Source organism: Pseudophryne corroboree, assembly GCF_028390025.1.
Source record: "Pseudophryne corroboree isolate aPseCor3 chromosome 3 unlocalized genomic scaffold, aPseCor3.hap2 SUPER_3_unloc_9, whole genome shotgun sequence".
Classification (NCBI taxonomy): domain Eukaryota; kingdom Metazoa; phylum Chordata; class Amphibia; order Anura; family Myobatrachidae; genus Pseudophryne; species Pseudophryne corroboree.
In genome coordinates, this window is record NW_026967585.1 from 1,042,532 (window position 1) to 1,069,444 (window position 26,913).

General features: G+C 47.0%; 2 protein-coding genes across 2 annotated transcripts in view; one reads left to right on the top strand and one right to left on the bottom strand.

Moving 5' to 3' along the window:
• The window catches only part of LOC134984893 (zinc finger protein 850-like), an 89,128-nt gene extending 73,158 nt beyond the window's left edge, over positions 1–15,970 (bottom strand). The window contains exons 1-2 of the mRNA XM_063950368.1: positions 15,938–15,970; positions 11,748–12,874 (exon numbers count right to left, since the gene is read on the bottom strand). Coding sequence (XP_063806438.1) covers positions 11,748–12,874; positions 15,938–15,970 — 1,160 coding nt within the window. The remainder of the gene's footprint in view (positions 1–11,747; positions 12,875–15,937) is intronic.
• Positions 1–26,913, top strand: part of LOC134984895 (zinc finger protein 260-like) — a 250,744-nt gene that overhangs the window by 113,208 nt on the left and 110,623 nt on the right. The window lies entirely within an intron of this gene.

Here is a 26,913-nt window from a genome sequence, read left to right on the forward strand (position 1 = left end):
CTGCCAGTGAAAAGTTTTGTTAAGCCAGTTCTAAGGAAGAAGCTCATGCATTGTGCCCACGCTTCCCGTTTTGCTGGACATACAGGCATTCAGAAAATCCTGGAGTTTATCTCTAGGTCCTACTGGTGGCCAACTCTGAAGAAGGACGTTATGGAATTTATTGCCTCCTGCCCAAAGTGTGCCCAACACAAAGTCTCCCGCCAGTCGCCTGCGGGGCAACTGGTTCCATTATCTGTTCCCCGTCGACCATGGGCCCATTTGTCGATGGACTTTGTTACTGATCTACCTATGTGCAACAAGTTTAATACCATCTGGGTGGTAGTTGACCGGTTCACCAAGATGGCACATTTCATCCCTCTCACCGGTCTTTTGTCAGCTTCCAAGTTGGCTCAAGTGTTTATACAAGAGATCTTCCGACTTCACGGTCTTCCTGAAGAGATCATCTCGGATCGTGGAGTACAATTTGTAGCCAAATTTTGGTGAAGTTTGTGTCAAGCCCTCCAAGTCAAGTTAAAGTTTTCCACAGCTTACCATCCTCAGACCAATGGTCAAACCGAGAGGGTGAATCAGGACTTGGAGGCATTCCTCCGTATATATGTGTCTTCCTCTCAAGATGACTGGGTTCAACTCCTTCCTTGGGCCGGGTTCAGCCACAACAATCAATACCATTCCTCATCTTCTTCGACACCATTCTTCATCAATTATGGATTCCACCCTAAAGTCCCAGAATTCCAACCGCTTCCCGCAACTTCTGTTCCAGCAGTGGATGTCACCTTGCGTCAGTTTTCAAATAACTGGAAGAACGTCCGCGCAGCCCTGCTTAAAGCCTCATTCAGGTATAAGAAGTTTGCCGATAGGAAGCGTAGAGCGGTTCCTGCTCTCAAGGTGGGTGATCGTGTGTGGTTGTCCACAAAGAATTTGAGGTTGAGAGTTCCCAGCATGAAATTTGCACCTCGCTACATCGGTCCCTTCAAGATTGAACAAGTCATCAATCCTGTTGCCTACAGATTACAGTTACCACCCTTCTTGAAAATACCCAGGACATTTCATGTTTCCTTGTTGATACCGCTGATCCTGAATCGGTTTCATTCCGCACTTCCTCCAACTCCCAAAGTTCAGACTCAACGGGGAGTCGAGTACGAGGTGGCCAAGATTTTGGACTTACGTTTCCGTTACGGTCAGTTACAGTACCTCATTGACTGGAAGGGCTATGGTCCTGAAGAACGTTCTTGGACCAATGCCTCAGATGTCCATGCTCCTGCCTTGGTCCGAAATTTCCACTCAAAGTTTCCTTTAAAGCCTAAGAAGTGTCCTGGGGCCACTCCTAAAGGGGGGGCTGCTGTCATGATCCAGGTATCTGGACGCCATTACCTGCTGTTTAGGTGTCTTCTGAGACTGGCCCAGCGTTCCAAGTCTGGATCTCGTCTGTGTCAACACTCTGCTCATCCCTCCTGTCATTCTGAGACTCTACCACAGCGGCGCCATGTTTGAATCCAACATGGCGTCTCCCGTCCTCCGCGGCCTCCGCCACCCTTCCTGTGTTATTGCTGCAGGTTCTCGGAATAGTGTATCATGCCTGCCGCGGCCTCTGCTACCCTCCAAGTGTCTCAGCATATAGCTGTCATCTGGCGTCTCCGGTCCTCCGCGGCCGGCGCCGCCATTATCACTATGTTTGCACATTCCATTTTAAACCAGTTTTCCCTCCAGGTTCCAGCATGGGCGCAGCCATGTTGGATTTGATCTCATGCTCCAATTCCTCCAATCCACCGTCTCTGGAATCTGCATAATTGCCCAGCCAATGCCTGCATAGCAGCAGGTATAAGTATCCTGTGTCTGGGCCATATAGATGTCAGTGCTTTGAAAGTCATACCTTGTTCCAGTCTCTCTCTCCTGTGGCTTGTTTCTCCAGGTTCCAGTTCCTGTCTCCAGCATCCACAAAGAGACCCGCACCAGCTTTCCATCCTGCGGTGCAGCCTGACTCTACAGTCCTCCGTGGCTGTCCAGTTTCCAGCTATCTACTATCTGCTTCCAAGCAGCCAGCTTTCAACAGATTCCAGCTTCTACAAAACACCGGTGCTGATCCAGCGGATCCTATCTTACCAGCAGTATTCACTACCACCGGTAATCATCTATCAGCTATTCTGTTTCTACGCTCCCTAGCATCTCACATCATCCACTCTGTGTTTCATCACCTGGCTGATTCCACTCAGCATCCACTCCGTGTCTTACCACCTGGCTGGTTCCATCCAGCTGATACAGCAGCTTACTCAAGTTACAGATTCACCTGTTACAACTACTGGCATGTTCCTTGGCTATCTCCACTACTACAACCAGGCCTGGTAAGGTTTTTCCATCAAAGGACTTTAACATCTGTTCTAACCTACCAGTGCTCTGAGATACCTTCTATGGTTACGTGTTCCAGGAACTGTGTTATTTGCCACTGTCAATTACTAAACCTTGAATGCTGCTTGTTTCACGGAGTCTGTTAATAAACTTTTATTTTGAATTTTAACTTGGTTGTCATGGTCACACCTTCGGGTAATCATTCTGCACTTACATGTCCAGGGGTCTGATTAAACCTCCCAAGTTTAATTTCATCTCAGCCCCTACAACTGAGGCTTCCTCCAGTCAGCCTAAACCCTCAGTTGTGACAGTAAGCTCTCACGAGCAGGGCCCTCTTCCCTCATGTGCTTATCCTTTCTTACTTTAATAATCTTCAGCTGCACCAAATCCAGCAGTCTTCTGCCACCTGATACTTATTCCAGTGTCATCTGCTGATGTAACTAAGTTTATTTAGCCTGTACTTGTCTTATACTGTAATCAACTGTAAGTTGGTTTTCCTGTTTGATTATTTGTTTATGTACTCTGTAATTGGGCGCTGCGGAACCCTTGTGGCACCATATAAATAAAGGATAATTATAATAATAATAATAATAATAATAATAATAATAATAATGGGCACTACAGTGTGTAATAATGTGTAATGGGCACTACAGATGTGTAATAAATTGTAATGGGCATTATGGTGTGTAATAATGTGTAATGGACACTACAGTGTGTAATGGGCACTACGGATGTGTAATAATGTGTGATGGGCATTATGGTATGTAATAATGTGTAATGGGCATTACGGTGTGTAATAATGTGTAATGGGCACTACAGATGTGTAATAAATTGTGATGGGCATTATGCTGTGTAATAATGTGTAATGGGCATTACGGTGTGTAATAATGGGTAATGGGCACTACGGATGTGTAATAATGTGTGATGGGCATTATGGTGTGTAATGGACACTACAGTGTGTAATAATGTGTAATGGGCACTACGGATGTGTAATAATGTGTAATGGGCATTATGGTATGTAATAATGTGTAATGGGAATTACGGTGCGTAATGGGCACTACAGATGTGTAATAATGTGTAATGGGCATAACGGGTGTGCAATAATGTGTAACGGGCATTACGGTTTGTAATAATGTGTGATGGGCACTACGGTGTGTAATGTGTAATGGGCATTACGGTATGTAATAATGTGTAATGGGCATTACGGTATGCAATAATGTGTAATGGGCATTATGGTGTGTAATAATGTGTAATGGGCATAACGGTGTGTAATAATGTGTAATGGGCATTATGGTGTATAATAATGTGTATTGGGCATAACTGATGTGTAATAATATGAAATGGTCATTACGGATGTGTAATAATGTGTAATGGGCATAACGGTGTTTAATAGCTGGGACGGATGAGGTTTACAAGCCAGCACTGTGGTATTATGACCTCATGAAATTCACTTTGGAGCAAGAACCAAGAATAAGGTCACAGTGTCATCTGGATTCTCCCACTCTTGTGGAAGAGGAGGCATCGGAGAGTCTGGATCTGGTATGTACACACATTAGTATTGTATTGTACCCACATTTGTTTTTTAAATGCAGGATAGTGGATGACCCAACCCCACAGACACGACCCCCGGCACAGCGGAGGTCGTCCAGAAACCCACTTCTGCCCTGCCTAGCTCACAACAGTTTTTTTTACTCTCGCCGAGGAGGTTCTTAATAGGCCCCCAGACTTGGAGCAATCTGTTGGCAATTACATCATGGTGGAGATGTGACTGATGGAGGATCAAAAGATCTACAAGCATCTCGTTCTTGATGCTACCTCATGCACAACTGACAAATCTCTTGTCAAGGCGTGTGACATAACACTACCTGCCTGGTATCTCCCAAATGTGCCCCCCCCCCACCTACCCACATCACCAACCCATGCAGTATGCGCCGGGAAACCCTCAACAGATGCTGTTTTCGCCAGGACACATACAGCCCACCCCCTCCTCTAATTCCAGTGTGTCGTCCAGTAGTATGTACCTAGACATGCTGAGTACACAGTCCTCTGTAATGGACGATCCTTATTTTTTAATTTTTATAATTCGTTTTTTTTTTAGTTGTGTTTAAAAAATTGTTGTTGCCCCTACCCTAGTCTCTTGCTCCAAGTGACCTGTATTGAGGTCATTAGTACCACAGCGTTGGTTTCTTGACCTCATTGTCCCGGACTTCTGATCACTGTGATCTATGCACTTCTTTTGTTCCTTATAAAAGCACTGTTCAGAAATCTGCACTTTGGCCCTCATTCCGAGTCGTTCGCTCGGTAATTTTCTTCGCATCGCAGCGTTTTTCTGCTTAGTACGCATGCGCAATGTTCGCACTGCGACTGCGCCAAGTAATTTTCCTATGAAGATAGTATTTTTACTCACGGCTTTTTCTTCGCTCCGGCGATCGTAGTGTGATTGACAGGAAATGGGTGTTACTGGGCGGAAACACAGCGTTTTATAGGCGTGTGGATAAAAACGCTACCGTTTCTGGAAAAAACGCGGGAGTGGCTGGAGAAACGGGGGAGTGTCTGGGCGAACGCTGGGAGTGTTTGTGACGTCAAACCAGGACCGACGAGCACTGAACTGATCGCAGATGCCGAGTAAGTCTGAAGCTACTCTGAAACTGCTAAATAGTTTGTAATCGCAATATTGCGAATACATCGTTCGCAATTTTAAGAAGCTAAGATTCACTCCCAGTAGGCGGCGGCTTAACGTGTTTAACTCTGCTAAAATCGCCTTGCGACCGAACAACTCGGAATGAGGGCCTTTATCGTCTCTCCCCAATGTATGGTGGCAGCACTGATATTCTGTGGGATACGCCTGGTTCCTCTACTGGTTACTGGTGGCATAGTCCTTGCTAAAAAGGCTCTTGTTCTCCTGATAGAGTCAATGAGTCCAGACCAGAATTGGCGATTTTTTAAAATATTTTTTACATATATAAAGTTTTTTTTGGGAAAAAAGTGTTGTGTTTTTCTTGTTTAATTAATAGTTGTTAATGCAAATGTAATTTTGTGTAACATATTTGTGTAAAAATCAGAGTGTCAGCGAGACGTTATGGAGCCAATGTATTATTTACTATTTGCTGCTAATTCCCCAAAAACAACCGTACCTCCCAAATGTAAGTAGAAGGAACTGCAGCAGGTTTCTCCCATACCTTCATACATGTACATTTCCAGGAAAGGGTCAGGTAAGTCTATTTTTTAAAATACAACAACCCTAATTCACCTACAAGTAAAAAAAAAAAAAAAAAAAAGAACCTTTGAACAAACATTGTTTATTTAAATTATATATATATATATTTCTCTAACGACCTAGAGGATGCTGGGGTCCATATTAGTACCATGGGGTATAGACGGGTCCACCAGGAGCTATTGGCACTTTAAGAGTTTAATAGTGTGGGCTGGCTCCTTCTTCTATGCCCCTCCTACCAGACTCAGTTTAGAAAATGTGCCCGGAGGAGCTGGTCACAGCTAGGGGAGCTCTCCAGAGTTCTCTTAGTGAAAGAGTTTATTTCTTTTCAGTTTTTTTATTTTACAGGGAGGCTGTTGGTGACAGCCTCCCTGCAGTGTGGGACTGAGGGGGGGTGGAGCAGTGTCCACCCCGCGGGGTCTTGAGCCACTGCTCCCACTGACTGGGCACTAGCTCCAGAGGGGTCCGATCACGCCCCGACGCAGGGGAATGCTCGCCCCGGCAGCCGGACGCCACCCCCTCAGGAGCTGAAGATGGCGAGTGAGTCACTGTCCCCCCTTGCAAGCAGGGGGACAGTGTAAAGTGGGCAGCTAGAGGGTTAGGAGCGCGGAAGGCTCAGCGGTACCTTGGTGCTGCGCTGGGAGGAGCAGGGGGTGAACATAATTTCATATCTGGACGATCTCCTGATCAAGGCGTCATCCAGGGAGAGGTTGTTGCGGTCCATCGCACTCACGACACAGCTGCTCAGGAAGCACGGTTGGATCCTGAATCTTCCGAAGTCTCATCTGGAGCCGACAAGGCGACTGTCTTTCCTGGGAATGATCCTCGACACGGAAGTGCAGAGGATTTTTCTCCTGGCAGAGAAAGCATTGGTGATTCAAACAATGATCCGGGATGTCCTACAGCCTACCCGGGTATCGGTTCATCAATGCATACGCCTCCTGGGGAAGATGGTTGCCGCCTACGAGGCTCTGCGGTACAGCAGGTTTCATGCTCGACCTTTTCAACTGGACCTCTTGGACCAGTGGTCGGGCTCTCACCTACACATGCACAAGAGGATACGCCTGTCTCTGAAAGCCAGGATTTCACTCACTTCCACACCTGGAAGGGAGAAGGTTCGGAATTCAAGACTGGATCCTGTTGACCACAGATGCAAGTCTAAAAGGTTGGGGAGCGGTCGCTCTGGGGGGAACCTTTCAAGGACAATGGTCGGTTCAAGAGTCACTTCTCCCAATAAACATCCTGGAACTCAGAACCGTTTACAATGCCCAAGTAGCACACCTTCTACAGGATCAGGCTGTTCAGGTGCAGTCTGACAACGTGACCACAGTGGCCTACATAAACCGACAAGACGGAACGAAGAGCAGAGCAGCCATGGCAGAGGTGTCAAAGTTCCTCGTCTGGGCAGAAAGGCACGTGGTGGCAATGTCTGCAATCTACACTCCGGGTGTAGACAACTGAGCAGACATGAACTCCATCCAGGGGAGTGAAGCCTCCATCCGAAGGTGTTCGAGGAAGTAACCAGTTGGTGGGGGGTTCCTCACATAGACATAGACATGATGGCCTCCCGCCTCAACAAGCTATGGAGGTACTGTTCCAGGTCAAGAGACCCACAGGCAGTGGCGGTGGACGCACTGGTGTCACCGTGGGTGTTCAAGTCAGTGTATGTGTTCCCTCCACTTCCTCTAATACCAAGAGATCTTCAACTTGTGAGAAGAAAGAAGGTTCTGGCAATCCTCATTGCTCCGGACTGGCCAAGGAGGGCTTGGTACACGGACATGCTGGATCTTCTGCTAGAAGATCCACGGCCTTTACCTCTTTGGGAGGATATACTTCTGCAGGGGCTGTTCGCTTATCAAGACTAACCGCGGCTTCGTTTGACGGCATGGCGGTTGAACGCCAGATCTTAGCTCAGAAGGGTATCCCAAGTGAGGTCATTCCTACCCTGATACAGGCCAGGAAGGGGGTAACGTCTAAGCATTACCATCGCATTTGGAAGAAATAGGTTTCTTGGTGTGAGGCCAAGAGGCGGTGGAGTTTCAACTTGGTAATTTTCTCCTTTTTCTGCAGGCAGGGGTGGATATGGGGCTGAGACTGGGCTCCATCAAGGTCCAGATCTCTGCTTTGTCCATCTTCTTCCAAAAACAGTTGGCTGTTCTCCTGAGGTTCAGACCTTTCTGAAAGGGGTTCTGCACATTCAGCCTCCCTTTGTGGCGCCTTCGGCTCCATTGGATCTGGATGTGGAGTTGCAGTTCCTACAATCTGCTTGGTTTGAGCCTCTACAGGAGGCTGATCTCAAGTTTCTCAAGTGGAAGGCGGTCACCTTGTTGGCCTTGGCTTCTGCGCGACGCATGTCGGAATTGGGGGCCTTATCTTGTAACAGCCCCTATCTGATCTTCCATGAAGACAGGGCGGAACTTAGGACTCGTCCACAGTTCCTGCCTAAGGTTGTGTCGACTTTCCACATCAACCAACCTATTGTGGTGCCAGTGGCTACTGACTCTTCAGCTAATTCAAAGGCTTTGGATGTAGTGAGGTCTTTGAAGATTTATGTGAAAAGGATGGCTCGTCATAGGAAAAGTGACTCGCTGTTTGTCCTCTATGATCCAAAGAAACTGGGATGTCCTTATTCTAAGCAGTCGATTTCACGCTGGATCAGGTTCACTATCCAGCATGCTTATTCCACGGCAGGATTGCCGTGTCCGAAATCCGTAAAGGACCACTCTACTCGTAGGGTGGGTTCTTCCTGGACGGCTGCCCGGGGTGTCTTGGCGATACAACTCTGCCGAGCAGCTACTTGGTCTGGGTCGAACACGTTTGTCAAGTTTTACAAGTTCGATACTTTGGCCTCTGATGACCTGAAGTTTGGTCAGGCAGTGTTGCAGGAGCCTCCGCGCTCTCCCTCCCGTACTGGGAGCTTTGGTACATCCCCATGGTACTAATATGGACCCCAGCATCCTCTAGGACGTTAGAGAAAATAGGATTTTGGTTACCTACCGGTAAATCCTTTTCTCGTAGCCTGTAAAGGATGCTGGGCGCCCGCCCAGCGCTTCGTTTCCTGCATTTGTTTTATAGTTCAGTGTTACCTGGTTCCTAGGTAAGTTCTCCATTATTTACTGTTTCAGATGTTGCTGAGTTGTTCCAGCATGTTGGCTGGATTTTCATGTTTGTTTGAGCTGGTGTGAATCTCGCAACTATCTGTGTAATTCCTTCTCTCGTCTCCTTGGGCACAGTTTCTAGACTGAGTCTGGTAGGAGGGGCATAGAGGGAGGAGCCAACCCACACTATTAAACTCTTAAAGTGCCAATGGCTCCTGGTGGACCCGTCTATACCCCATGGTACTAATATGGACCCCAGTATCCTCTACAGACTACGAGAAAAGGATTTACCGGTAGGTAACTAAAATCATATTTTATATAATATATATATATATGTATATATATATATATATATACACACACACACACACACACACACAGCAGAAGGGAATATGGAAATCAGAGGAAATCACATGATATAATTGCAGCTTCCTGCCAGGCCACTGCCCCCACTCCACATAAACGCACTGATATAAAATGTCTGCCACTATTTAGTTACACAGAGAGACCCCCCCCTGTAATGTCACCCACTATTCACATGAGCTGTCACAATCACACATAGCCACAATCACAAGTACATACAGTCACTATTGGTGGTTCTGGGCTCCGGACAGTTCAAGGGAAATCGCACAGTCACAATGGCAGCGTGTGTACCCACCTTTACACACCAGACGGGATATTTATACACAGTGACACTGATATTATGTGGACACAAAAGTAACAATACAATGACACATTAACAGGAAATTGTTTCTGTCACCATAGAGACAATTATCTGATAATAAGATAATACACAGACACATAAAAAGACTCAACGGAAATCTTTTGTTTTTACACGACTTTATTTCATATCTTTAATACACAGATTTTTCTCTATATTTTAAACTTACAAAATACTTTACTCTGCATAACAACCTATGGGGGTCATTCAGACCCAGCTGCAATAGCGTCCCGCAACAGTTTGCTGGTGGTGGTAAAATACACATGCACAGCGGCCACGCAGACACACACATTGCGGTCGCATCCCTGAGGGGTGAATGCGGGCGGGCCGGGACCATTTTCCAGGGGCTGCGTGATGTCACATCTGCGATCATCTCTGATTAGCCCCCTATAAGCTTCCAGAGTGCACCTCATATCTCATCTTTTCCAAGTTACTACAAATGATATGAGATCGGTAGCAGCACTACTTTCAGGATTATTACACAGAACACACATAAAGGCTGACACAGCAAACAACAGTAACACATACAAGGGATTCATTAGAAATAAGGAAGAATAATCATTAAGTCTAATTATCAACTGGTTCTGTGTGGGACCCATACACCTCTTTACTGCCTCCAGCATCCCCTGGTACTGCACTGTGACCATCCACCCTGTCTCCCCCCACTACTGCCACCCGCCCCATATCACTCACTACTGCCACCCACCCCGTCTCCCCCCACTACTGCCACCACCCTGTCTCCTCCCACTACTGCCATCCGCCCCATCTTCCCCCATTACTGCCACCTGCCCTGTCTCCTTCTACTACTGTTACCGAACCTGTCTACCCCCACTACTGCCAACAACCCTGTCTCCCCCTACTGCCACCTGCCCTGACTCCTACCACCCACCTGTCTCCCCCCTCTACTTCCACCGCCCTGTCTCCATCCACTATTGCCACCCACCCTGTCTCCCCCCACTACTGCCACCACCCTGTCTCTCCCTACTACTGCTACGTGCCATCCCCCCCACTACTGCCACCCACCCTGTTTCTCCCCTCACTACTGCGACCCACCATGTGTCCCCCATCTTTCACCTCAGCGCTGCTTGGGGACAATATTAGCCACAGTGCCTCCGGCATCCCCCCTTACAGCACTAGTGCCAACCACCCTGTCTACCCCCTGACATATCAGCACTGCTTGGGGATTTTTGGTATTGCTGGTAACAGACCTTCATCTGCAGATGGAAGTAACGAAGGCAGTAAGGAGGCAGAAGCTGTTTCTGGTACCATGGACCCTGGTCATGTAGGGCTGGGAGAGTCAGTAAGATTATGTAATAGAGGCACCATCTTACAGGCAGTCGGTGAAGGGAGCAGAGAATGGGTGTTATGTGGCAGGAACGGGTTGGTTAGGTAACAGCCTGGCTGCTGCATTCTGTACATGCTGTAAGCGGTGCAATTCTTTTGCTGGGAGACCCAGGTAGAGGACATTGCAGTAGTCTATGTGTGATAATACAAGTGCATGTATGACTGTAGGTAGATCTTCTGAGGGAATAAAGTGCTGGAGTCTGGCTATGTTCCTCAGATGAGGATCTGATTGTGGCTGATACCTGATGTCTAAGTGTCACTCCACCATCCAGGACACCAAGATTCTGCACAGGATCAGCATTTTGTAACTCTGAATGCCCAAACGTAAGTCTGGTTGGTAACAAAGCTGAGCTGTAGCCCTGCCCTTTGTTGGTGAGCTACCATAAGGACCTGTTTCACCAGGACTGAGTCACAGCAAACTGGCATCACCCACACCTGGAGCTCAGCTAGACAACCATTTAGGATTGGTACAGGTTGAGTATCCCTTATCCAAAATGCTTGGGACCAGAGGTTTTTTGGATATCGGATTTTTCCGTATTTTAGAATAATTGCATACCATAATGAGATATCATGGTGATGGGACCTAAATATAAGCACAAAATGCATTTTGTTACATATACACCTTATACACAAAGCCTGAAGGTAATTTTAGACAATATTTTTTATAACATGCATTAAACAAAGTGTGTGTACATTGAGCCATCGAAAACAAAGGTTTCACTATATCAGTCTCACTCAAAAAAGTCTGTATTTGGGAAATATTTGGATATGGGATACTCAACCTGTATTAGGTTCTCAATACCCGGAGCAAAGGACAGGTCATCAGTATAACAGTGGTAGATGAGGGCATGACATCTGATTATTTCACCCAGTGGTAACATGTATATTGCAAAGCATAGGAGATAGGATAAGAACCTTGAAGAACAATGCATGGCAATGATAAGTATACTCCAGAAGATTAAAATGGTTTCTCACCTGAGTAATGTCTATTGTGTGCAACTTAGAGCTGATTTATTTGGCTTCTCACCTGTGTCTTTGCTGATGTATAACAAGATTTGATTTCTGTGTAAAACATTTCCCACACTCAGAACATGGAAATGGCTTCTCACCTGTATGACTTCTCTGATGTCTAACAAGATCTGATTTGTTTGCAAAACATTTCTCACACTCGGAACATGGAAATGGCTTCTCACCTCTGTGACTTCTCTGATGTATAACAAGTTGTGATTTTCGTGTAAAACATTTCCCACACTCAGAACATGGAAATGGCTTCTCACCTGTGTGACTTCTCTGATGTGTAAAAAGTTGTGATTTCTGTGAAAAACATTTCCCACACTCAGGACATGGAAATGGCTTCTCACCTGTGTGACTTCTCTGATGTCTAACAAGTTGTGATTTCTGTGTAAAATATTTCCAGCACTCAGCGCAAGAAAACTGCTTCTCACCTGTGTGACTTCTGTGATGTATAACAAGATCTGATTTCCATGTAAAATATTTCCCACATTTAGAGCATGGAAATGGCTTCGCACCTGTGTGACTTCTCAGATGTATAACAAGATCTGATTTATGTGCAAAACATTTCCCACACTCAGAACATGGAAATGGCTTCTCACCTGTGTGACTTCTCTGATGTGTAACAAGTTGTGATTTCCAGGTAAAACTTTTCCCACACTCAGAGCAAGAAAATGGCTTCGCACCTGTGTGACTTATCTGATGTATAACAAGATGTGATTTGTGTGCAAAACATTTCCCACACTCAGAACATGGAAATGGCTTCTCACCTGTGTGACTTCGCTGATGTGTAATAAGATGTGATTTCCGTGCAAAACATTTTCCACACTCAGAACAAGAAAATGGTCTCTCACCTGTATGACTTCTATGATGTATAACAAGATATGATTTGTGTGCAAAATATTTTCCACACTCAGAGCATGAATAAGACCTCTCACCTGTGTGACTTCTCTCATGTGTAACAAGATATGATTTTCCTGCAAAACATTTCCCACACTCGGAACATGGAAATGGTTTCTCACCTGTGTGACTTCTCAGATGTCTAACAAGTTCTGAATTGTATGTAAAACTTTTCTCACACTCAGAACATGGAAATGATCTCTCACCTGCCTTAGCTGGATGATGAGTAATAGGCTTTGTGTTCTGTGTAACACATTTGGCATCTATAGAACAGGGAAATACTGTATCTACTGTCAGAGCTGTAACAGATGCACCAATATCAGAGTGATCAGGAGAACATTTCTCAGGATCACAGGGATCAGCTGATAGAGCTGGATGTATAATTGGGGTAATGGGGTTAGCTCCTGGAGAATCCTGTCTACTGTCATTATCTTTTATGTCACAATCCGGGGATAACATTAGATGTCCTTCTGTGATATTCCTGCTTGTGTGTCCATCTGCTGGAAATAAAAACGAGATTTATGGTAAGAACTTACCGTTGTTAAATCTCTTTCTGCGAGGTACACTGGGCTCCACTAGGATAGACATTGGGGTGTAGAGTAGTATCTTGATCCGAAGCACCAACAGGCTCAAAAGCTTTGACCTTCTACCCAAGATGCATAGCGCTGCCTCCTCTATAACCCCGCCTCCGTGCACAGGAGCTCAGTTTTATTAACCAGCCCAATGCAGTAGCAAGTAAAAGAGACGACAACTGCAAGTTGCCACAAACACCAGAGTCTCCCGACAGGAGAAAGTGTCAGCGGCTATAGCCACACCAACCCAAAGCAGCTAAGTGCGTCAGGGTGGGCGCCTTGTGGAACCCAGTGTACCTCGCAGAAAGAGATTTAACAACGGTAAGTTCTTACCATAAATCTCATTTTCTGCTGCGGGGTACACTGGGCTCCACAAGGATAAACATTACGGATGTCCTAAAGCAGTTCCTTACGGGAGGGGACGCACTGTAGCGGGCACAAGAACCCCACGTCCAAAGGAAGCATTCTGGGAAGCGGCAGTATCGAAGGCAAAGAACCTTATGAACGTGTTCACTAAGGACCACGTAGCCGCCTTGCACAATTGTTCAAGGGTCGCACAACGGCGGGCCGCCCAAGAAGGTCCAACGGACCGAGTAGAATGGGCCGTAATGTGAGCAGAAGCTGACAGACCAGCCTTCACATAAGCATGTGCAATCACCATTCTAATCCATCTGGCCAAAGTCTGTTTGTGAGCAGGCCAGTCCCGTTTGTGAAATCCAAACAGAACAAAGAGAGAATCAGATTTCCTAATGGAAGCAGTTCTCTTCACACAGATATGGAGAGCCCGTACCACATCCAAAGACCGCTCTGTGGGAGACAGATCAGGAGAAACAAGTGCCGGAACCACAATCTCCTGGTTAAGGTGGAATGAAGAAACCACCGTAAGTAAATATCCGGGGCGAGTCCTAAGAACCGCCCGGTTACGGTGAAATATCAGATATGGGGAACTACAAGACAAGGCACCCAAATCCGACACTCTTCTAGCTGAGGCAATAGCCAGCAGAAACACCACCTTAAGGGAAAGCCACTTAAGATCAGCTGAACCAAGAGGTTCAAACGGAGACTCCTGCAATGCCTCCAAAACCACTGGCAAGTCCCAAGGAGCCACAGGCGGGACATAGGGAGGTTGGATACGCAACACGCCCTGAGTAAAGGTATGCACATCAGGTAAGGTCGCAATTTTTCTCTGAAACCACACCGACAAGGCAGAAATGTGAACCTTGAGGGAGGCCAGACGCAGGCCTAAATCCAGGCCCTGCTGAAGAAAAGCCAAAAACTTGGCTGTACTAAACTTGGAAGCATCATAATTGTTAGATGCGCACCAAAGTAAGAATGCCAGACGCTATGGTAAATCCGAGCAGAAGCCGGTTTCCGGGCCCGCAAGATAGTTTTAATGACTGCCTCAGAAAACCCCTTAGCCCTCAAGACGGGAGTCTCAAGAGCCACGCCGTCAAAGACAGCCGGGCCAGGTCCTGGTAGACACAGGAGCCCTGAACGAGGAGGTCTGGGCGTTATGGAAGTAGAATTGGACGCTCTGACGAGAGGCCCTGTAGGTCTGAAAACCAGTGCCGTCTGGGCCACGCTAGAGCTATGAGAAGCAAGAATCCTCCTTCCTGCTTGAACTTCCGAATTACCCTGGACAGGAGCGACAACGGAGGGAAAACGTCCGGCAGCCAAAACTTCCACGGCACCGCCAGCGCATCCACGAATGCTGCTTGAGGATCCCTTGTCCTTGCTCCGAAGACCGGAACCTTGTGATTGTGTCGAGATGCCATCAGATCTACGTCTGGAAGGCCCCACCTTTCCACTAGGAGTCAAAACACTTCTGGATGGAGGACCCACTCTCCGGTGTGTACGTCCTGACGACTGAGAAAGTCCGCTTCCCAATTCAGGACTCCCGGAATGAATATCGCCGATATGGCCGGTAGATGGCGTTCTGCCCATTGAAGAATCTGTGAGACTTCCTTCATTGCCAAGCGGCTTCGAGTGCCGCCTTGATGATTTATGTAAGCCACCGTGGTGGCGTTGTCTGACTGTATTTGAACAGGACAGTTCTGAATTAAATGCTGGGCCAGGTACAATGAGTTGAAGACCACCCGCAATTCCAGAATGTTGATCGGGAGGAGAGACTCCTCCTTGGTCCACCTACCCTGAAGGGAGTGTTGCTCCAACACTGCACCCCAACCCCTTAGACTGGCATCTGTCGTCAACAGGACCCAGTCGGATATCCAGAAGGGACAGCCCCTGCACAATCGTTGGTCATGGAGCCACTAGTACAGCGACAGATGGACCTCCGGAGTCAATGAGATCATGTGAGACCTGATCCGGTGAGGCAGGCCGTCCCACTTGGCCAAATCAGCCTCTGGAGGGGGCGAGAATGGAATTGAGCATACTTCACCATGTCGAATGCTGACACCATGAGGCCCAGCACCTGCATCGACACTTGCGGACGAGAAAGGAAGCAACGAATCCTGTCCTGAAGCTTCAGGACTTTCTCCTGAGACAAGAACAACCGTTGGTTGTGAGTGTCCAATAGTGCTCCCAGGTGCACCATGCACTGAGCAGGGACCAGGGAGGATTTCTTCCAGTTAGTGAGCCACCCGTGGGCTTGCAGAAACCGGACAGTCAGATCTAGGTGACGTAGGAGAATTTCTGGGGAATTTGCCAGGATCAACAAGTCGTCCAGATACGGTAGGATCCTGACCCCTTGACAACGGAGTACCGTCGTCATTACCGCCATAACCTTGTTGAAGACTCGCAGAGCCATGGTTAAACCAAAAGGTAAAGCCCAAACTGATAATGGAGGTTACCAACCGCAAACCTCAGGTATTGCTGATGCGACACTGCTATAGGGATATGCAGGTAAGCATCCTGTATGGCCAGGGAGACCATATAATCCCCAGGTTCCAAGGCCCTCAATGAGGAGGACCCATTCGGTTTCGGGACTAGAAACAGCGGAGAATAATACCCCTGGCCCCTCTGAGCAAGAGGCACCTGTACTACCACTCATGTGTCCAGGAGGGTCTGTAACACCGAATGGTCTTTGCCTTTGTCTGGTCCGAAGGGACATCTGTAAGGCAAAATCGATGAGGGGGCGGTTTTTGAAGGTTATGGCGTAACCTTGAATGACGGCTTCCCGTTCCCAGGCATCTGAAGTGGTATTCAACCATTCCTGGGTATACCCTAGAAGCCGGCCCCCCACCCTGGGGTCCCCCAGGGGGAGGCCCGTCCCGTCATGCGGCAGGCTTATTGGTCTTGTAAGCTGGCTGACGGGCAGCCCAGGCTCTTTTGGGCTTTGGCTTACCAGGTTTGGAAGTGCGGGCCTGTTTGTGGTACGCCTGACCTTTTGCTTTACCTGAAGGACGAAAGGAAGTACTTTTAGCCTTCATCACAGTAGGAGCAGTACTTGGCAGACAGACTGTTTTGGCAGTAGCCAAATCAGCCACTATCTTATTTAAGTCCTCTCCGAACGGGATATTTCCCTTAAAAGGGAGTACCTCCAGGGTTCTTCTAGAATCCAGATCCACAGACCAGGATCTCAGCCACAATATCTGGCGAGCCAGGACTGACGTAGTAGAGGCCTTGGCTGCTAGGATACTGGCATCAGAAGCCGCCTCTTTAATATAGTGAGAAGCTGTGATAATATATGACAAGCATTGTCTAGCATGGTCAGACTAGATTTTAGCTTCCAACTCCTGTGCCCACGCTTCAATAGCTTCTGCAGCCCATGTTGCTGCAATAGTGGGCCTATGCGTAGCACCCGTGAGGGTGTAAATCGCTTTCAGACAACCCTCCACACGTTTATCCGTAGGCTCTTTCAGAGACGTGACGGTAGTGACAGGCAGAGCTGAGGAAACCACCATCCGTGCCACATGCGAGTCCACTGGAGGTGTCTCACAATTTTTAGACAGCTCTGGCGCGAGGGAATAGCGAGCAAGCAGCTTCTTGTGAGGCACGAACTTCTTACCTGGATTTTTCCCAGGATTCCTGACGTATATCAACCAGGTGATCAGAGTGAGGTAAAACTTGTTTAACCACCTTCTGACGCTTGAATCTATCTGGTTTCTTAGGAGGAACGGATGGCTTGGGATCATCCGTAATAGCCTCCAATAGATCAGGAACATCCACTTGTGAACTACTATCCCCATCAGTATTATCAGTGTCAGAATTTGTGGGGTCAGTGTAAACGCCATCCTCATCAGACGAGGTGTCAGTGACAGCAGTGGATTGTGAGGAAGTAATGGCCCGCTTAGAGGACTCCTTGGTCTTAGGAGGTCGAGGGTTAGACTTTTTAGTAGTCAGGGACTGGTTCATAACTAAGTGAACAATCTGCCGCGGGGACCATATACGGTTGGACCGGCATAGGAGGTCCCATAGGGAGCGTTAGGTTAGTAACTAGCGTATTCAGTAGCGTAGAGACGGTAGCCCACGGCAGGTCATTCTGGACCCCCGTTGCTATAGACCCCCAGAACCAGAGCCCTCAGCTGCTGTAATTTCCTCAAAAGTATCTGTGGCCTCAGCACCACTACCAGAGTGTTCAGCCCCAGAACCGTTACCCTCATAAGCAGACATGTTATAACGTGCAGTATAAGGTAACACAGTACAATATATCAGCAGCACAATACCTGACCCAAACCCCTGCGCAGTGTAGTCAGCACAAACAGGGATTCAGGAGAGATATGGAGATAAGGTGACTAAAATCACAGAGAAAAATACAATTACAGTATATCCTGTGAATATCCTATATTACAAAATTATAAACCTGACGTACCTATTATAGAATATAGGGATAGCAAGCTGAGTGAGAGACACGAAATGGAGGTCACACAGCAGGACAGTGCACACACAGATAGTCACCGTTTGTACAATGCAGAAGTTATGACAAGCAATAATACTGCACTGGACTAGCTTATATATATATATAGCTATGTAATCAATAGATATAACACTGCACAGTAAGAACTGGATGTATATCACAGGGTACTTGTAACAGATAGCCCTGACTAAATGCACTTTTTCTTAACACTGTCTAAGGCTGGGGAAATGGCGCCCAAACACTGACAGGGAGTGAGGGAGAGAGAGATATGCAGCTCCAGGGCGGGAACATTTACTGTAAATGGCAGCCTGGGGCTGGGGGAGGGGCTCCAGGTCTAAGCATTATCCCCTCTGCTGGCAAAACCACCTGGTACTGCGGGCTACTTGTAAAAAGGTTTAGAGAGAAAAACCTGACCTGCATCCATGCCCTGGTAATCTAGTGGGATAGCCTGTATGCCACAGTGTCCACCACCAGCGCGCGCGGCCCACCTACCACCGGCCGCGCCGGATCGCGATAAAGTGCGGGCCCCGCGAGCGGGACCTACTTACCTACTCCCGAAGTGCGGCCACTCAATCCTGGAGAACCCCAGCCCTGTGTGACTGACTTGGAAGAAAACCGGAGCCTCCTGCTGTAGGTACCCGGCAACCAGGGCGCGGGAGTGTACAGCGCCGCTGGGGGAGAGATGAAGCTGCAGCAGGCAATGTCTACTGACATCTAACACAATCTGTGCCTCTGCTGCAGCCCTTGTAGTCTTCTTTTTTCCTCAGAAAAAGCTTTTATAGAGCTGCTGTGAGCAACTCTTCCTGTTACAGGCTTGCACTGCAAGCACCAACTACAAACTGAGCTCCTGTGCACGGAGGCGGGGTGATATAGGAGGCGGCGCTATGCATCTTGGGAAGAAGGTCAAAGCTTTTGAGCCTGTTGGTGTTTCGGATCAAGATCCTACTCTAAACCCCAATGTCTATCCTTGTGGAGCCCAGTGTACCCCGCAGCAGAAATACATTATGGAAATGTGACATTTTCTGTAACAATATTAATCTTGTAAACAATAGGAGAAGACGACTCTCTGGGACACTTAATTGTAAATGTGTGTATATAATAAAACATAACTTTTAATGAAGGGTTTATAATATTGTGTCTCAGACTATCATTGTGTCCACCCTGTGGTGTAGCCATCCTTTCTAATAGATCCTGCCCCTTTCACCTGGAAAGCAAGTGGGTGGATTGCAATGGTAGATATTTGATTCCAGTTGGGAAAATTCATTATAAATATGAATAGAAAAATAGCTAGCGAGCGAACAGATCGGAATTAGACCCATAATCCTCTAATTCAGAATTGGAGACCGAATCTGGTAAACCACAAATTTTAATATTGTTCCGCCTGGACCTGTCCTCCAAATCCGCAAACTTGTTTTTAAATGCGTCGAACTCAGTTTGTTGAAGATCATGGGAAGTTATGAGGTCATTATGTGAGGACACCAACTCCTCCATTTTCCTTTCCAAATGATCGGTACAGTCCCCAATAACTACCAGTTCAGTCTTAATATCCCGAAAAGCAGCTGTTAAATCTTTAGATAGGTCCTCTTTAAAGACCGAGAGAATATGGCAGAGTGATTTAACTGTGAGAGGAGCGTCCGAATCACAATCAACTCCCCTAACCGAAAGAGGACTTTTAGAGCTACTCAATGACGCACTTGCAGGTGAGGACGCACCAGATGGAGAAGAGGACGTACGTTTCATCTGCTGAGTAGGAAAAGACACACGAGGGGGAAGCACCCCTTTGGCTTTCTTAGGAGGCATGGTAACAACAGACAATTTCCAAACAAACTTCACCGCCTTGATGAGTAGAATGAAAAAACAGGCAACTATTAAAAAGGCGCATGCGATATGTTACATGGGTGGTGTATCTAGAATCATGACGTTACATTGCGTGCACAATGGAAAGGGTCCCCTTCACAGATGTGTCTTCAGCTGCCACACAGCCCATACCAGGGAGGCAGCCGCCAGATCCAAGATAGACGAGTGACACTTTGGCCACGTGTGTAAATTGCAGACACCCCAAATACGGTAACTAAGAATCTGCTGACTGTAACAATTGTGAACAGGAGGAGTAAGTGGAAACAGTAGCCAAGTAGTGGCATAGTGACAGGAGCTGGCCACAAGAGGGAGCCCCACCATCTAAAACATGGAGTGAGGACTTGGGTTGTAAAGAGCACACTGTAAATTCTAAGCTGACCCCACGTTACTGACAGTGCCTGGGAACACTAACAGGGGGGCGCCCTATCAGCTGAACAATGTGGGGAGAAATAAACAGGGAGAGCATGATCACAGCGGAGCGCTCAGGGGAGACTCACCACCGTCCTGCAGATATATACAGTGCGCCCGGTCAGAGGACAGGCGCGTGGACCAGCCTGCACGCTGCGTCTCAGGAGCCGGCCGGGGCTCAGAGGCAGCAGCCGCTGTAGACAGAGACCCGTAGAAGGAGAGAGGAGACAGCTATCTTCGGGTGCAGCACTTCTGGCCGCTGGCGCCGGGGATCGACGCCGCACCACTGCAGCAGCAGACAGTCGGGTCCACAGTCCAGTAGCCGAGGCAGCAGGTAAGAGAAGGCAGCGGCAGGTCCTCAGGGCAGGGGGAACGCCAGACTCCCGTGGTTAAGGGACACAGGAAACACCAAACACCAACACAAATCTAGCCCCCGGCGTCAACAGAGTGTACAGACCTCAACCTGCAGAGATGCAGGAGGCATCTCCCGGCTCCGAGAGCTGAAACACCTAATACGGGCAGGCTGTTTTGAAAAAAATATATAGGCGAACTGGAGTCTGCAACAACTCGTGCCCAGGGCAGAAAAAAAAAAAAAATACATATATATATATATATATATATATATATATATATATCTCCCAAGATCCGGCACTCCACAAGATCAAATTTGTAGCTTTACCGGGTGCCCTCCAGAGAACATGTCAAATGGCATGTCTCATATAAACTCCCAACGGCGGCACTCCGGACAGGTGAAATAATTTCAAATAAACTGCATTTCTTTGCAACTTTTCAGCTCCTTTATTGAGCTTTTTTCAAGCAGGTAACATACAAAACTGTGGTGCATCTCAGTTAAATACCCTCTACCTGAGCACAAAAATGACGACCAAAAGATTGGAGTAAAATAGTAATATCCTATATAGTCTATGTCAGTGTTGTTGTTTTAAAGTTTAGTTTGTATTTTTTGTTTTTCTTTCTGTATATTTTTTTATATGTATGTACAATGATTTAGCTATCCCAGGTGTTTGGGGCGGACTCAGGTACTGATTTTGAGGTATTTGGAGGCCGGAACCATTGTACTGACGTCATGTATGTTACCTGCTTGAAAAAAGCTCAATAAATGAGCTGAAACATTGCAAAGAAATGCAGTTTATTCGAAATTATTTCACCTGTCCGGAGTGCCGCCGTTGGGAGTATATATATATATATACACACACACATATATGCCGGCCGGCCGGGAGCTCTGAAAAAGCACGTCTGCACAAGTTGTCGTTAAGCCACGCCCCCATGGGGGTCATATTTTTAAGTACTTTTTAGATGCCATTTTGTCCACGGCTAACTCCATTTTGTATATGTATGACCTCATTGCTTTACATATGTACATTTTATTAGGATTTGTGCTTTAGGCACCAGTTAGAAATATAGTTTCATGCTAAGCTCCACAGTGGTCTTTCACCTTTGACCGAGTGTGAAGGACATAGGGCGTCATTTCAACCCGATTGCATGCATGCTGTCGTTACCTCATATCCCAATGTATATCCTGTGGATACTACTGTGGACCCTGGAGAAAAGGAGTGGTTTATATATAGATCGGCGTGTGCTAATAGTGACACTCTCAGGGAATACCTGGCATGTAATACCATAGGCAGAGGCACTGCTAGCACACAGTATGGCTGCTGGTGACACACAGTGACATGATGTGAGGGGGAAAGCAGGAGTATAGTATGGGCTGATAGCTCCTGATGTATGAGATACACCAGAGAGTGTGGGGAGGAGACTGGTCAGATCTCTGGGCTGGTAACACAGTGACATGATGTGAGGAGGAGAGCAGGAGTATAATAGGGGCTGATGGCTCCTGATGTATGAGATACACCAGAGAGTGTGGGGAGGAGACTGGTCAGATCTCTGGGCTGGTAACACACAGTGACATGATGTGAGGGGAGAGCAGGAGTATAATAGGGGCTGATGTATCCTGATGTATGAGATACACCAGAGAGTGTGGGAGGAGACTGGTCACATCTCTGGGCTGGTAACACACAGCGACATGATGTGAGGGGGAGAGCAGGAGTATAATAGTGTCTGATGGCTCCTGATGTATGAGATACACCAGAGAGTGTGGGGAGGAGACTGGTCAGATCTCTGGGCTGGTAACACACAGTGACATGATGTGAGGGGGAGAGCAGGAGTATAATAGGGGCTGATGGCTCCTGAAGTATATGATACACCAGAGAGTGTGGGGAGGAGACTGGTCAGATATCTGGGCTGGTAACACAGTGACATGATGTGAGGGGGAGAGCAGGAGTATAGTATGGGCTGATGGCTCCTGATGTATGAGATACACCAGAGAGTGTGGGGAGACTGGTCAGATCTCTGGGCTGGTAACACACAGTGACATGATGTGAGGGGAAGAGTAGGAGTATAATAGGGGCTGATGGATCCTGATGTATGAGATACACCAGAGAGTGTGGGGAGGAGACTGGTCAGATCTCTGGGATGGTAACACAGTGACATGATGTGAGGGGGGGAGAGCAGGAGTATAATAGTGGCTGATGGCTGCTGATGTATGAGATATACCAGAGAGTGTGAGGAGGAGACTGGTCAGACCTCTGGGCTGGTATCACACAGTGACATGATGTGAGGGGAAGAGTAGGAGTATAATAGGTGCTGATGGCTCCTGATGTTTGAGATACACCAGAGAGTGTGGGAAGGAGACTGGTCAGATCTCTGGGCTGGTAATACACAGTGACCTGATGTGAGGGGAGAGCAGGAGTATAATAGGGGCTGATGGCTCCTGATGTATGAGATACACCAGAGAGTGTGGGGAGGAGACTGGTCAGAGCTCTGGGCTGGTAACACACAGTGACATGATGTGAGGGGGAGAGCAGGAGTATAATAGGTGCTGATGGCTCCTGATGTTTGAGATACACCAGAGAGTGTGGGAAGGAGACTGGTCAGATCTCTGGGCTGGTAATACACAGTGACCTGATGTGAGGGGAGAGCAGGAGTATAATAGGGGGTGATGGCTCCTGATGTATGAGATACACCAGAGAGTGTGGGGAGGAGACTGGTCAGAGCTCTGGGCTGGTAACACACAGTGACATGATGTGAGGGGGAGAGCAGGAGTATAATAGGGGCTGATGTGTCCTGATGTATGAGATACACCAGAGAGTGTGGGGAGGAGACTGGTCAGATCTCTGGGCTGGTAATACACAGTGACCTGATGTGAGGGGAGAGCAGGAGTATAATAGGGGCTGATGGCTCCTGATGTATGAGATACACCAGAGAGTGTGGGGAGGAGACTGGTCAGAGCTCTGGGCTGGTAACACACAGTGACATGATGTGAGGGGAGAGCAGGAGTATAATAGGGGATGATGGCTGCGCAGTCCCTCACTGGGCAAATATATTTCCCTCATTAGTTTGTACTGACAGAGGAGGGTGTAGGACAAGAGATTGCTGTAATGAGTAACGAGAATATGTGACTCTTTTCTGTAATAAGTGTTTTTTACTCACCTGTGCTGGTATCTGTAGGGATTTCCTCCTCCTTACACTGCTGATCACCCCTCACATACGTCTCTTCTTCTCCCTCTATATCTTCTGCATTTATATCACTCACATATGTCTCTTCTTCTCCCTCTACATCTTCTGCTTTTATATCAGTCACATACGTCTCTTCTTCTCCCTTTATATCTTCTGCTTTTATATCAGTCACATACGTCTCTTCTTCTCCCGCTGTATCTTCTGCCTTCATATCAGTCACATATGTCTCTTCTCCCTCTGTATCTTCTGCCTTTATATCAGTCACATACGTCTCTTCTTCTCCCTCTATATCTTCTGCCTTTATATCAGTCACATACGTCTCTTCTTCTCCCGCTGTATCTTCTGCCTTTATATCAGTCACATATGTCTCTTCTTCTCCCTCTATATCTTCTGCCTTTATATCAGTCACATACGTCTCTTCTTCTCCCTCTGTATCGTCTTCCTTTATATCAGTCACTTCTTCTCCTTCTATGTCTTCTGTTTTAATATCAGACAGATGTTCTACCTAAAAACACAAAAAAAAACCACTATAATGACATTTGCATACAGTCAGATTAAACTGAGGTGAAAAATAATAGTTATGGATGCCTTACATATCTGTTTAGCTGAAGCACCACACTTTGTTGCCCATGATGGACCTACCTTACGAGTAGGGTGAGCAGAGACATTAGCCGGAATACGGTGATCAGCTTGAATATATGCTTGTGAAATCATCATCCGAAGCCACCTCGCCAGTGTCTGCTTGTCAGCAGGCCATCCTCTCTTGTAAAATCCGTACAGAACAAAGAGAGTGTCTGTCTTTCTGATGGCACTGATATGATCCACGTAGATCCTTAAGGCAAGCACTATGTCCAATAATGCATCTTTTGCAGAAAGGTCCGGCCCTTGGAAGGCTGGGACAACAATTTCTTCATTAAGGTGGAATTTAGACTCCACCTTAGGAAGATAACAAGATTTGGTTCTAAGATCCGCTGTATCTGGATGAAAAATCAGAATAAAAATGCCCTTATCTGAAACTCTTCTAGCTGAAGCAATAGCCAGTAGAAAGAGAGCTTTAGCTGTCCACCATTTAAAAACCACCTGCATTAGTGGTTCAAATGGAGCAACTTGAAGGTCCTTTAGGACTAAACTTAAATCCCAAGGCACTGCAGGGAGGTTGGATGTGAAGCGTTTCCTGGAAGAAAGTGCAAACATCCTGTAGGTTAGCAATTTTCTTTTGGAACCATACAGACAATGCTGACACCTGAACTCTCAAGGAAGCCACCCGTAGACCTTTATCCATTCCTGCCTAAAGGAATGTTAGGACTCTGGAAACTCTGAAAGACCTAGGGTCAAATTTCCGGTCACTGCACCATTGAATATAGACTTGCCATATTCGTTGATAAATACGAGCTGAGGAAGGTTTCCTTGCTTTAAGCATTGTTTGAATTAGCAGTTGTGAGAATCCTCTTGCTTTCAGAATGGAAGTCTCAAGAGCCACGCCGTCAAAGACAGTTGATCCAGGTGCTTGTAATAGCAAGGACCCTGAGACAGTAGATCTGGATGTTGAGGAAGTAGAAATGGAGCATCCATCGACATCCTCTGCAGATCTGTGTAGCAATGTCTTCTGTGCCAAGCAGGAGCTATTAGTATCATGGCGCCCTTTCCCTGTTTTGCCTATCGCATCACCCTAGGTAACAGGGCGATTGGTGGAAACACATAGGTCAGACAAAATTCCCATTTCACTGACATCCACAAAGGTCGTCCTGGGATCCTTTGTTCTTGACCCGTACGCGTGAACTTTATTCTTCTGACGGGATGCCATGAGATCTATCTCCGGTAACATCCACTTGTCTACCAGAATCTGGAACACCTCGGGGTGTAAGGCCCATTCGTTTGCATGAATGGCGTGTCGACTGAGAAAATCTGCTTCCCAATTTAGGACTCCCGGAAAAAACACTGCAGACAAGGCTGGATGATGAAGTTCTGCCCACCTTAACGTGCGGCTTACATCCTTCACTGCTTTTTGGCTACGACTTCCTCCTTGATGATTGTGGTACGCTACTATTGTTGCACTGTCCGAGCGAATTTCAACTGGTTTCCCTTAAAGAATGTCCTTTGCCTGAATGAGTGCTATACAAATGGCCCGAAGTTCCAATATATTTATTGTCAGGCAACTGTCTTTCTTGGTCCACTGCCCTTGGAAGCAACTTCTTCCTGACACTGCTCCCCAACCCTGAAGACAGGCATCTGTTGTCAGAATTTCCCAATATGATATCCAAAAGGGTCTCCCTTTGTCCAGATGGGTTGTCTGTAGCCACCGCGCTAATGACCTCCTTAATTCCAGAGGAAGGACCATAGTCTGAGTTTTTATTGTCTGATGAAAACCATTCCATTTGGAAAGGATCAGACGTTGTAGAGGCCTCAAATGGAACTGAGCATACTTCACCATGTCGAATGTCAACACCATCAAACCAATCACACGCATTGCTGCGTGAGTGGATACCCTTTGACTGTGTAGTAGCTCCTGAATCCTTTACTGAATTTTGTACATTTTGTTCAGAGGTAAAATTATTCTCTGAAGACCTGAATCCAACACAGCCCCCAAGTGAGTCATCCGCTGTGACGGAACCAGGGACGACTTTGCCCAATTTATGAGCCAACCGTGTCTCTGTAAACAAGCTATCGTCTGTTGCAGATGACACTGAAGCAATTCCTCAGATTGTGCCAGGATTAATAGGTTGTAGAGGTATGGAAAACTCCTTATCCCTTGTCGACGGAGATAAGCCGCCATTACCACCATAATTTTGCTGAATACTCTGGGAGCTGTGTCCAGTCCAAATGGCAGGGCCTGAAACTGAAAATATTGCTGGAGGATGGTAAACCTGAGATAGCACTGATAGGACAGTGCTATAGGAACATGCAGGTAATCATCCTGGATATCTAGAGATACCATAAATCCTTCAGCTCCATGGTCAAAATAATGGAACGTAAAGTTTCCATATGAAACCGAAGCACCCAAATGTACTTGTTCAGCATCTTGAGATTGAGTATGGTCAATCTCAATTTTCTGTTTCTGAACTAGAAACAGGTTGAAATAAAAAACTTGTCCTCGT